This window comes from Lepisosteus oculatus, chromosome 2 (genome assembly GCF_040954835.1).
Source record: "Lepisosteus oculatus isolate fLepOcu1 chromosome 2, fLepOcu1.hap2, whole genome shotgun sequence".
Taxonomy (NCBI): domain Eukaryota; kingdom Metazoa; phylum Chordata; class Actinopteri; order Semionotiformes; family Lepisosteidae; genus Lepisosteus; species Lepisosteus oculatus.
The window spans coordinates 47,039,769-47,053,386 of NC_090697.1; the positions used below are offsets into that span (position 1 = coordinate 47,039,769).

Here is a 13,618-nt window from a genome sequence, read left to right on the forward strand (position 1 = left end):
AGGAGAATGGGTGCTGTTCCATAAATATACATACACAAACTTTTGGGCACACAAATGTAGTTAAAAACCAGTCATTAAACTATCATTTCGAGCCATCTGACAAATAACACACTATACATCTCCAGAGAGCAGTGATTAGTAAGCTCAAATTACAGTCTTTTAATTCAATGTATTTAATTACAGGCATGTTCAGAACAATTTACAAAAGGCAATCTTTATTTCCCTTTAAAGGTTCTACTCTAATACGTAGAAAGTTACAATATTTTTTATACAAGTGCAGGTAACTGCACAGTTAAATGAACCCAAACTTCAGATGTGAAGGTTTAAAAAATGAAATGTCTTATTACATTGTTACCTTTCAAAGAAAAATTGAAGAGCAGGTTTCAACAGAAAGGGATTATATTGTCCTGTATTTTCTAAAGTGTATTTGCTAACCACACTGCTTCTTATAAAGTCAACTGTACAGAATACTGGGGAATTCATGTAGCTCATTAAATATTGTATTAAGAGTGAGTAATCCATTGTCTTTGCTTCTTATGAATTAAACATAGTCATACTGTAGCTCACACATATTAATGTATTTTTATACTGTGTGAATTTGGTATGAAATGAGGCTTTCAAATCTCATTGTCAGCATCTGACATTAACAGACAAAAAAATGTAACAAATAATAGGTATCTGACAGCAAACCATGTCACAATTGAAAAACTGCAGTATTTCATTTTTGCTTCACCGTCCAATTCGTAAAGACAGAGTTCACAACATAATTCCATTTCCATTAACAGCTCTTCAGTAGGGGCACAATAACATTTATAAAAATAATCATCAATCATTTCTGGACACAGAAATGGAGCGTTTTATTGGTATATTACAGATAAAAGGCAACATTGCTTGTACTTCCCCTTTCTGTCCAATCCTTTTAATTTTTTGTCTAAGATATTCAATAGGTATAACAGTTGGTAGCTGCAAGATGTTTTTTTTAGGTTTATTGCAAGCAGCAACACAATGTTAAATGTAAACTTTGCTACTCTAAGGTAAGCGCATACAGTAAATCTCTTAATACTGTGAAGAAGGCTTCATAGTCTCGTTTTGGTTCTTTGTTGTGAAAGAACGTGGCAAGAGCTTTAAACTGTTCACTTCGGTTTCAAGGATTTCATACTTCTGAGAACTGTAGCAATCACATGAATGAGCGTTTTAAATGAGTTTCAAAATGTCAGAGAAGAGTCACAATGCTGTTTTACTCCTACAACTCTTCTAATGTCCTCTGACGTCAAAAGGGATCATTACAATTCATCATATAACTGATGATCAACAGTTTAAGGCAATGAAAGGTGATATATCCTTTATATCCTGCTGCTTTATAATGGTGTTTTCCAAGTCATGTTTAAACTAACCTCTATTTTGTGTTTTACATGCATTGTATTATTCAGAAATTACATATCCGCAACGTCAAAATCTAAATTTCTCTCATTTTACATTTTCTGTATTTTATTTATTGGTATGTGCTTTCAGACAGGATCAACATTGTACTGTAACAATGCAGAATACAAAATGAAAAAAAAAACATTTCCTGCACTCTGTAGGAAATCAGTGAACTCTAGAGTCCAAACAAACTTTGACTTTTTTTTTCCTTAAGATCTAAACTTCTGAAAGTGTACTATGCAGACATTATTTAACAATGACAGAAAACATCACTTCCGGATTTTAAAATTAAGGGAAAACTATGTTTGACACTTGCCTGCAACAAATGATGTAAAAGATAATACCTTTGTTGCCTGGGGTAATGTAATGAGAGTTAGTGAATGATGTGAAAGAGAAAATAAATTCTAATGAGGATCCTGCGATTCTATTTGAAAAAATCTCAGAAAGTCATTGTGCTTGATTTGTTGAGAGAGCTAACCCTGGTCTTGATTTTGTATCTTTGTGTGTTTACACAAGCCTGTGCAATAGAAAACACTGTTGAATGCTTCAATGCACAGGACAAAAAATACAGAGATTCCATGCATAATATTAAGTACTACAAGTGTTCTCAAAGATTCATAGTGCATAAAACTCAGGGTGCAGCCCGTACTAGTATTATTTCTGTCTAATCAAACTATTTGAAACACAGCAGAACAAGACTCTGGTAGTTGTTCAATATGCAAATGTGTTGTCATATTCAAAATAATTCTATATTGAAAACCATGGACTCTGATTAAATGAAAATGGGTTCAAATATAAATGGGCACATTTAAATGGAGGAACACACTTCCATTGACAAAACAGCGCACAACCAAGGGCACCACATCCGTCACCCATAATGACCAGAATGTAAACACAAACATGGTACACATCTGCATGAATCTCCATTATCTATGTCCATGCTTACGTGAATTCATGGGGTCACCTCGTTCTGTGTAAGTACCGGATTTTCTCTCTCCTTACAGCAGTTTTCCCAAAACTGTTATTTCAGTAGGTATTACACACTCTAGATTATTTTTGTAGCTTAAACTGTAACAATCATCTAATAAATGCACTTTTACAGAAATTTACTGAGAGCACTTCAATTAAACCTTAAACTCACACATTTTTCATTCAAACCTGATAGAGAAACAGCAATGCCAGTACTAAAGACTTAATTTGTACGTGTGCTGTACATTTTGTTTAATGTTGTTCTTCTTTTAAGATTTATAGATGTTCTCTAAACTGTTTGTATAATGCAGAGATGTTGCATTGGTTAATGAGAGGCATAAGCATACTGAGGAATAAAACTAAAAAATCTCCTGTAAGTTTACTGAAAACTGTCTTTCTGTAAACACCTTGACTAAGCTACAGGGAAGAAGGGAATTGTGTTTTTTATATCTAAGCCATCAAAAGTCCTACATACATTTTGTCCCTCTGGAAGTATGATTTTATTTCACCATCTAACTAACAATCAGTGCAGCAGAACAACAAGTTGATGAAAATTACTTTTAACCATAATCCTGTTTAATTTACAGCCTTTATGTTTCTAATTAATTTGCCTGGTTTTGTTTCTACTTTGTTTATATAACACAGCAAGCTCAGAATTCATGAAGGGCATAACTTATCGGTCTGTCCAGATCCAAGCCTGAGTCACCAAACAAGCTTGATAATAGCCTTTAATTGTTGGTTTCTTAAGTTGGATATATCCAAAATAGTTATTTCTAGAACCTTCCGAAGTTATTTGAATACTGCTTCTGGCCTGTCCGAATCATATCATATAAAGATAGTGCCATCCTGACAGAACTACTATGACTGCTCATTTTATATGATGAATAATGTCAATTGCATGACTACTGCAATGTTACATTTCAGTACAACATCCAATAAAATTGATATTTAAGTACTGTCAACACTGCTGTACTATTACATGCTTTTAATACTCCAGCACATATCTGTGCAGAGGTGTCGAAATACTGTCAGCAACCTCACAGCAAATAACAAGACAGCAAGGATAATGTATCATTCTTAATCACATCATTATCCTCTGTTGAGTACTTTGTAGCAAACTTAGCCACGATTATCAATCAATTCACATGACTAAAGACACCACACCATGCAGAGATTTTGTCAGCAACACTTTGTTGTTGTAGAATTGGGCCATGCTCTTAATGTTAAATCATCTGTTATTGTCAAGAAAAGAGAGGCCAGTCCATAAATGGCAATTCCATATACAGTACCTTGTAACAGGTTCATTTAAATCTACCAACAAGTACTAACTATGTTTTTAAAATGTGATTTTTACGTTTACATGTGACAAATTCAGTCTGCAGTGCAGCATTGGAAAAACAAATCTGGAAAAAGGTCCAAATGTCCACAATTGGATACACTAAAACGATGGTTGAGTGCAATACTTCCTTGTAGAGGATGTATCCTAACAGAATTACTACAGACACCTCCTTGTGGTACAGTTCAGCTATTGAAGAGCTTTATAATGACACAGCCTTTTCTCCACCTTATTAAGCTATTCTCTAATACCATGGTTCTGGCTAGCTTACTGAAGATGTGGGTGTAGGTCACATTAGTACTGTAGCTTGTGCAGACAGTCTCTCTACTGTACCTCCATGGTAAAGTAATTTGTTTTCATTAAGTTTGCTTCCTCTTAATTTCAGGAAGATGTGCTTTTGACCTACAGAGGTTGGCTAGGAATTGTGAGGACAGTAATAGTAGTATGAATGTTTTTTTTTTAAATGAAAATCCCTTTATATGTTTTTTTAAGGAAAGTTATACTTAACTTTCTTGCATTGCTGCCTAAAGTGATTTGAAATATGACATTCCTTTTGTCTTCCACATTTCAATCAGACAGTCAGTGCCAACGTAATGACTGCATGGATGCCACGCCAATCTTTTTAATTTGGTTGTAGTGCATGTCCAAACTTTAAAAAAAAAACAGGAAACAAAACAAAAATATTACAACAGGCGTGTCTCTCTGTAGTACTTGTTTTTAGAAATATAGACAATTGTAGATGATACACTGAAGCAAATAACAGGGGAAAAAGTAAAGAATGGTTATTGTCTGCATGTAAATAACATGTAAAAACTCCCTGCCATGTTCATTTAAATGTATAATCAAATCTAAAATTAGAACTTATTTTGTTTTTATAATTATAGCTATTGACAACAATGACAATGTCTTGAGCAGGAGCTAAGCAAATGTTGAGATGATAATAGTGCCTAGAATACTGTTACTATGGGGGTCTGCAAGCCTCTTGTGATGTATCTGGGGGAGAAACAAATACATGAGAACTACTGCCCAGCTCATTCGGATGCAGGTAATGAACTATTGTCAACACCAGATTCCATGGTGGTTTTTAGGGACTTCAAACCTAGTACAATGTCATTCCATTAGATTGTTTTTTGTCTGTTCAGCTGCACTTTCATACTCAACCTTGCATTTACAAATGCAAGACTGAAATTATCCTAAGAATGGTCAGAAAAGCAAAGCTGTCATTATTAGTTTTGAAATGTAGGTGGTTAGGGGATGTTTACTGGTTGTGCTTCGCTCCTAGAATATACAATTTAATATTCACAGTTTATGTGCTTTCTTTCTTTTTTAATTACAACATTCATGCATTGCTGGGCATTCCATACTACTGGATTTAGGACATTTTTCACATGGGTTGCAAACAAATAAAAATACAGATATACATTGTCACCATGTGATAAAATAAACAGCCACATTCTCAAATATTTTCGTACCTGAGTCAATTATACTGTTGCAGGACTTCTTATGAATAAAGAGTTCTAAAAATGAAACATCCTTATTAATGAAGGGTCGTCAGGGCAGAAGTATCAAAAGTGAACCACTGTCATCAGCTATAGCACCTTTTGAACTTTTTTACACTTGAAAAACTGTAATATGGAGACAGGGATTGTGGTCTCTACTGGGGAAAATTAGTAAAAAAGTTTTTGCTTTTTGTGTACTTGGGAAACTTAGGAAAATTCTTTAAAAATAGAATACAGTACATTCCCAACAGGATCCCTAAAGTTTTCTGATACCTCTCTTAATTTGTTTGAGAGTGTTGTTTTGACAGACCTTTGACAGAAGGATTGACAGACAGGGGATTGTGACTGGACTCATGCCTTTGTAGAAAAGGGTTTTGAAATAAATGCTATGATACTAAATTAGGTCATTATTCCATAACAAATCACATCTGAAAAAAATAGAACTGTTACAGTTCTTTAGTCCATAAAACCTTCAAATGTGGAAAATCACTGTAAATTCTCTTTTGTAACAGCACAATTTCCTATTTTCTATGTAGGACATTTCTCATCCCTACCAATTTCCCGCAGTTTTTGTTACAGGATTTTTCCTCTCCTCTGCTACCAGATTTCTAAGCTTGTTCCCTCCGGGCAGAGTGTGGATTTAAATTTTGGGCCTCCAGCCTTTGATAAACTGCATGATTTTCTTGACCTGTAGCTTTGTCAGTTTAAAGTCATCTGAAAGTATTTCTTCCGTCAGCTGCACGAAGATGCTCCCGTCAATGCGTTCCCGGACGAAGAATGTCACCACGTCTTCCGACAGGCCGATGAATCTCAGGCACTTGGAAACCTCTTCCACAGAGAGAGTGGAGAGATCTGAGGGAGGGTGCCACGCTGACCCATCACCATTGACTCGGGCCACTCCTGGTGCCTCGGTAGAAGGAGTCTCAGAATTGCTCCGGGCAGATACAGGTGGTACTTCAATTACTCCCTGGGTGAGGTACACTCTTGTGATGCCGCCTTCTGCACCCCTTACAATAGTTGGGGAGAGAGGAGCTGTGCTTCTTATGATGATGTTTTCAGTGTCAAAGCTTTTAGGTGGACGGGGAGGGGGCGCAGGCCCCACGTTTCCCTCCCCACTCTTAAAGATCAGGTCCTGGTAGCAGTTCCGCACGTCCTGACCGTACCTCGCGTCGCCTGAGTTCAGGGAAGCAATGTCCGGAGATGTGCTCCGGCTGTTTGTCGGGTCGAACAGATCAAAGGGATCCGAGGCCAAGGATGGGGATTTCTGGCGATCTCCAGGCTCCAGCCACTCTGCTGGAGAGGAGGAAGGACTGCAAGAGTATCCTGGATTGGCAAATGGGTTCAGAGCCCCAAAGGGTGCAAATCTTTTCTGAGAATGGGGAGGTTTCAGCCTCGGGCAGCTGTAATAGCTTTTATAAGCCGTGTCGGCGCTGAGGAGGGGTGTAGACCGTCCGCTTGTGACACTGGGCATGCTCTCTGCATAGGCCCAAGGGTCTGACCAGGAAGTCTGTACTGGCTGCACTCCAGGGGTCCCGTTGCTGCCAGTATACTGGCGGGTGGATGAATCCACAGCCTTGCAGTCACCCCAGGTGCAGGGATAGCAGTAGAGAGAGTAGGAGTCTGGGGAAGGAGAACAGCTGCCACTGCGAGTCCCAGCACTGGTGGGGATAAAAACAATCTGTGTTACAGAACAGCAGAATTAGGCAAACCTTTCTAAAAACTTTTTTTAATAATTTATGGGTTTTTTTGTAAAGATATCATGCCTTTTTCATCACGGAACAAAAGAACAGGTGAAGCAGTACCTTCTCTGATTCCTTCTCTAGTTAACAGTCTATAACAGTGGTTCCCAATCCTGGTCCTGGTAACCCAGACCACTGTCGGTTTTTGCTACAGCCAAGCCCTCAGTTACACAGTCAAACTTTTCACTGACTTGATAATAAGATTGATCTGTACTGTTTGTTCCCAGCTCTTACACTTGTTGGAGCTTTAACCGTTGTTGAACTTCTGACTAAAAACTAAATGAAAACTTTCCAATGAAGCAACGTCTTAGATCAACTAGGCTTCAATGATCTAAAGGTGTGATGGAATGAAAACTAGCAGGTGTTTGGGTCACCAGGACCAGGACTGGGAACCGCTCTATAAGATGAGCCTGCTCAGACAGGTCTATATTTTTTTTACCAGTTAAATCACCATTTTCTTCCCATCACTTCCATAAATGGCATTTCAGATATTTAAAATGAATAAATATAATTTATTAATCAGTTGGTATTACATTGAACTTTGCAGTGAAATACAGGTATCTTATCCAGTGGGGGCCTTGTACTTTCATTTGACTTCACACATCATTAACTGTGATTCACCTCTTTTTAAGACAGATGGACTTGTGGAGCACATTAAACTATAAGCACCATAGATTACAAAATCACATATTTACCATTTACTGTATAATAGCTCCTGCTCCTTTTTATAATATTCCCCACACATTTGTGTTGAAATTTCAAATGTCTGTGAAAGATCTTGCAGTGTGTGGAGAGAAGACTGATTTTCCTATCACTTCAAAAAGAGGGAGTTTATGTCAAAGCCCGATACCTGCAATCTCTTTTATGATAATGTAGAACTCTCCATCGTACCGAATCAGAATCAGTTTATCCTAAAAGCCATTTGGTGTTAACAAAAACATTATTTTTCATGTTGTTTTAACTGTGTGAATAAGGAATTAAACATGTGCAGTTTATCAGCGCATGTCTTTCAGGATGCATGCCTCACTGCCTAGTATTCAATGGCTAAGATACTGGTCTTGGTTCAGGCACATCAGTGTAAGCTTGAACAAAAATTGCTGACTACAAAAGTCAGTCAGAGTCAGAAATAAATCAAGTGCTGCTTCTAAGAATAATTCACATTAACATTTAACAGGGGACAATTTTTTAATTCTTAAATAATAACTTAAAAATCAAAACATACAGTAAAATGTTGGAAAGTACCTAAGAGGGAACTAAGTGTTACAGTATTTGAAAACATAGAACCAGTCATTACTAATGACTATTTTTTTTTTAAGTGTAACATTTCATTCAGAAAGATTACCCACTGTGTTACATCAATACAATCTACCACTACACTATGTCAATAATATGTCAATATGCCATTATAAAGCTTCACAGTAAATTAAACACTGCTGGTTCCTTCTGCAAAGAAGAATTTATTTTAATATATTATGGCTGTGAGACAGGAAAAGTCAAAACTGTTTTAAACGTAACAGGAGTTATTACAGAAAAAAGTCAATGGACTTATTTTCTGTAGAATCCAAGAACTATTTCCAAGTAACAAAATAGAATTAGCAAAGGTTACTGTTGTATGCAAGTTTCTTTATGTCACATGTCACAGGATGTCTCAGTGCAATCTGGCACCATTTCAATGGAAATATTGTGTTCGCAAATGAACACATTGAAAGTTACATTTACTGAAATTCTACACAGCATTATCTTCCAACTTAATTATATAACCATATTAACCAGAACAGAAGTAAACGTCAAACCACAAACAAGCTTTACTTCTGTAGAAATTCTGTGAAAAATAAAAGTGGTGCTGGCACAGTATTACACGGGAAGTTCTCTGGACTCTTGAATGTTAGATATCCATTTTGCATCTTCACTTAGATTAATCATGGTGGTTAGCACTGCTGCCCCACAGCTTCTCAGTTCTGGGTCTGATTCTGACATGTCAGAATATTCTCCTCATATACATGGGTATTGTCCAGCTGGTCTGGTTTCCATATGGATGGATAGTGTTCAAAGAAGTAAAGGTAGTTCAATAAAGATTACATATTTTGTACTGCTTCTGTTTGCCATCTGATAATACTGTACAAAGACGGAACACACAATACCTGGAGAATAAATGAAACTGGTATGACAGATATGGTATCTCAGACAAGTGGTTACCATATACAACATGTGAAAGCCAGTTCAGGACTGAGACTGAGCAGCTCTGATTGGCTCAATTACTTGATTGAAATGCCAGTCGAGCCAGCTCGTTCAGATGTTGCAGGCCATTGAACCAGACAACCAGTCATTATCCAGCTGTGACAGGGATTCCTCAAACTGAGGTGCTCAGTGTTTAAAAAGCCAACTAGACTTGTAGGGTTGAGCTGTGTGTATGAGACCTTGTGGTGTGATTCATTCCTCCAAGGTACAGTATGTTATGTCAACTTCAGATATTGTAGCAAAAAACATCATCAATGGCTGACAAGAACACATTTAACAGAGGATACAATCCTCACCCCTCCTCTACTGGGAAAAAATTAATCTGTTAAAAAATGCAGATTGTTCTGAAGAGAGTAAATGGCCTTGGAAGTAAAACAAGTGATGGAAGCCCGATTGTAATTATATGAGGATTCCCAAACCTTTGACAAAATGTGTTCCAGTCCAACACAGTGATCACTTCCAAATCTGATATTTCCCAATGTCAACAAAGTAATTCCCAACAACATCATTAGATTTACTTTCCCATCCAGAAAGAATCCAGGAAACAGCTGTGTTGTTCCTGTACAAATCTGATTTTAAAAAAACAAACTTTGTCAAAGGACTTGTGATATCCACCACATTTAGGCTGTTGTATAAATAGTTAATGGAGTTCTTTGAAATTACTTAGAAGTGTATTAACAACCGTTCTAATTTTCAAATTTTGAAATGAATTGTGAGGCAAGTGAGGAAAAGCAATTAGTTACTATGCTGAATGTAGTCTATTCTTTAAGACATCCAACATGACCTAGTTACAGTATCACACAATATTCATTTTATCTAAAATCATGCTCATGATGTTTTTTACTTTTTGTTCAATTGCCATAAGGGGAATATTTCTAATCTTTGGAATTTTACAGAAACGCCATATGTAATATACAGTATATATATAACCATCTTGGCAGCACATAATCAGTAACAAAACACATACAATATATCGTGTCAATTTCTCTGGAAGGACAAGTTTGGAGTCATGCGAAATGATAACCTGTAACAATAATGAGTTCCTCTGGGACTCTACATTTGTATTGCACTTCAGACTGCTGTCAGAATCAGAAAGGTGTCCAAGATGTGGTCCTTAGCAAGTTTTGTACACAGACAGGTAGGAATTATTTTCAGCCTTTGTTTCTTCTGCTGTTCTGTGGCTATGGACTGTTCGATTAAGAATGGGCCAAGAATGGAAAGCACTTCTGAACAAAAGGAGTAATTAGCAGGGTTATTGTTTTAAAATACATAATAATTTAACAGTGTCCCAGCCAAACTACTGTCCTTACAATGCAGAACAAACCTCAAGGATGAAATATGTTCTTCTGCTCTAGTGCATCAAAAAGCCTTTAGAGCATGGGAACAACACAAAAGGGGAAATGGACAGGAAACAGATTTTAATAGCGAAGTCATTTGTGCGGGGGAGAAGTCATAAAGGCCAAATCTGGATATGGCTATCACATCTGTGTGAATACGTTCACTTTTACAAAAAAAAAGAAGTCCTAGGATTGTCAGGTTTAAATTGCTGTATGGATTTACACTAACAATTTCTGCTGAGATCTCAAAACATTTCACATCACATTTCATTTAGACTGAGAAAACTGTGGCAAAGCGCTTACATGTCGTGAAGACCGGAGGAGTAGTAGGAGAGGCTGGGGTTTGGTGAGTGGTTGGGCTGGGTCTGGGTTTGATGGAGCTGGGCCTTTGGAAATCGAGGAGGAACTGGGGGGCTGGGAGCAGGAACTCCTTTGCTGCCTCTTGGAGGTACTGGGGGAGCATTTAAAAAGCGGCACTCTTCTTTCACCTGTACAAAGAACAAATTGTCTGTAATTGCACTGGAATTCTTTCTTTTCATAATATTCACGTGGACACAGTTCATTTCAACCCATTAGCTGTGCTTTTAACCATTTATTCTACTCTGCATACAGTACATCATCTGAACAAAAGATATCAGACCAAGTACGGTACCATAATATTAACAGCATATTCTTTACTTACCAAGCAGAATCTGATTAATTTAGTTTCCCTATTTCCTTCTTTAGAAACATAGTGTAATATATAAACAGAATGTGTTTGATTTCTTATTTAATTGGATGATAGATTTATTCAAATTTTTTTTATTCCTGTTCTTGAAGTCAAGCTTGAAGTCGAATTCCCATCAATATTCAATTTTAGACAGCGAATAATCTGAATAGAGTTCCTATTTTGAAAATAACAAAAGGCTTATTTTTAAGATACTCTGGAGACATAACCATATTAGGTTGTTTAGGCCCTTCATTAACAAGCACTCATTTTTGGTACGTTCTGGGTTTGGTTGAAACCAAAGCTATTCATTCTCAAGGTCCGTGGGAAAGGGAGGAAACTTTCTTCAATGGCAAAGCATATATTGCTGGATTTTACAATAGAACAAATGATCTTTCTGGTCACAGAGTTCCACCCCCAGAAACCTAACAGTTTTAGCCATCTGGATATAGAAAATGACACAGATATGAGTGTTTAGGATCACTGTGGGAAATAAATACTGTATGTTAAAAAAACATAAGACAAACTTCACACAAATACAGTGATCTGGGAAGGAGTAGAGGCATTTGCTCTGAGTGTAGGTTGAGCTCTATGTTTCTAGTTTCCATAGCACTAGACTTTGTGCTGTGACTCCCTCCTAAACAGTAAGCTAGGGTACAACAGCAGTGTTCACAGTTCACTTAAGTATTTGAGTACCCAGTCTTATGACTGTGAGTCCACATCTCCCCTACACTGCAGTGCAGTAACATTCCAGGGAAGGCTTCTCTGCTCGGCACTGTACCCTGAACCAAATAAGATGTACAGTACAGTCATGTCTGAGCAGCAATATGCAGTACAAACCATTTTACTATTTGCTTATTTATATTGCAGTCACCTATGCCCAACAGCACACAAGAATAATAGGTTGTATCTTCATACCGTTATACTGTATTTATAGTCATCATCTTGGTAAACACTTAAAGTCAATAAAAAAAACCTGTACTGTAGCTTTACAATGTAATCATGCTGTTTGTGTTGACATATGTCTACCATGCCCTGGATTCAGTGCGTGAGATGGAAATTTGTTGACAGGAAGTGTGTTTACTCATCACTATAGAAACCATCCAAGCCGTTAAAAGGCCAAGGGCTGAAATACACACAGAACACAAAATATCTGAGAGTTTGAAAAAAATTGAATTTCTGTTCCAATATTTTTGTAGCGATCAAATAAAGGCTTGCAACCCTGTTATGATTTTTCCTTTTTTATTTCCACATTAAACTGTTCAAAATTGTGTAGGCAATCTCCAATTTATTCAACACTCTTTAAAGGCATTATTGCAATAATGCATTTAATTCAGATTTTCAGTATTACTTCAAATTTCTAGATACTCTCACTAGATATTATGCACATAGCTGAATTCATTCAAAAATAGCAGTAATATACAATGCACAGAACAACAAAAATGTAACAATATTGTTGTCAGAAATACAGAGGGAATATCGGCATATTCTAATTGATCCATGAGTTAACGTGGCCTCCACTTGCTTTTAAATGCTTACTTAGTCTGAACCCTATTCCTGGTTTTTAAAATATTTATACACCTAAATGAATGATCCTTTCCAAAAGCTTCTTGAAAAAAACAAGTAAAAGCAAATTACTGCAATAAGCAAGGAGTTGCTGTTCAGCGAAGGAGATACTGAAAATTACATTTCTTCTCTTTTGGAACCGCATTAAAAAGCTATTTTAAACTGTGTGAATTATTTATTATGGCTCACTGGCCATATGTCAGAAAACTATAAAACTATACTAAACTATCTATAGTAGCATTCTGTTTACATTCTGTATACATTTTCCTCCAGTGATCACTATAATCACCATCTTGGAGTATATTGTAACACATATGGCCTCCATTGCTTGCAAGATCTGAGCTGGCTTACCAGAGCAGTGACGTCACCGCCCTCCACTGTGAATAGCAGGGGCCGCAGCCGCTGGGCTGAGAGGAGATCTCTCTTTAGCTCAACTGGCTGGGTCCCTGTTGAGTGACGCCAGAGACCCAGGTTCGAGTCCCCGACAGTGGGAGGGCCGACCTGATGCGGTAGCGGGGAGGGCGCCCACATGAATCCCATAGCGTTACAATATACTATACCTACTGCACTGCAGTTTTCCTATAATCAAAGTATTTTGTTCCACATTAACACAAGATTAATGGATATTATTTTAAGTGAAAGAAAGCCCTTCACACTGAAACAACATTATTTTTTTCATACAGAAGTAGAGCTTGCAGTAAGCAATGGTTTAAGTCATTATGTTAAAATTCTAAAAAAGAAAAATAATAATCAAAGCCACTGTGAGGGGAAAATAATAAAAATGTGGTTTTAAAATTTAAGAAGCA

General features: G+C 37.0%; 1 protein-coding gene across 1 annotated transcript in view; it reads right to left on the reverse strand.

Annotated features, from left to right (window-relative positions):
- Positions 1 to 903: 903 nt before the first annotated feature.
- Positions 904 to 13,618, reverse strand: part of gareml (GRB2 associated, regulator of MAPK1-like) — a 74,458-nt gene continuing 61,743 nt past the window's right edge. Inside the window, exons 5-6 of the mRNA XM_006625908.3 lie at positions 10,844 to 11,028; positions 904 to 6,884 (exon numbers count right to left, since the gene is read on the reverse strand). Coding sequence (XP_006625971.1) covers positions 5,867 to 6,884; positions 10,844 to 11,028 — 1,203 coding nt within the window. The 3' untranslated portion in view covers positions 904 to 5,866. The remainder of the gene's footprint in view (positions 6,885 to 10,843; positions 11,029 to 13,618) is intronic.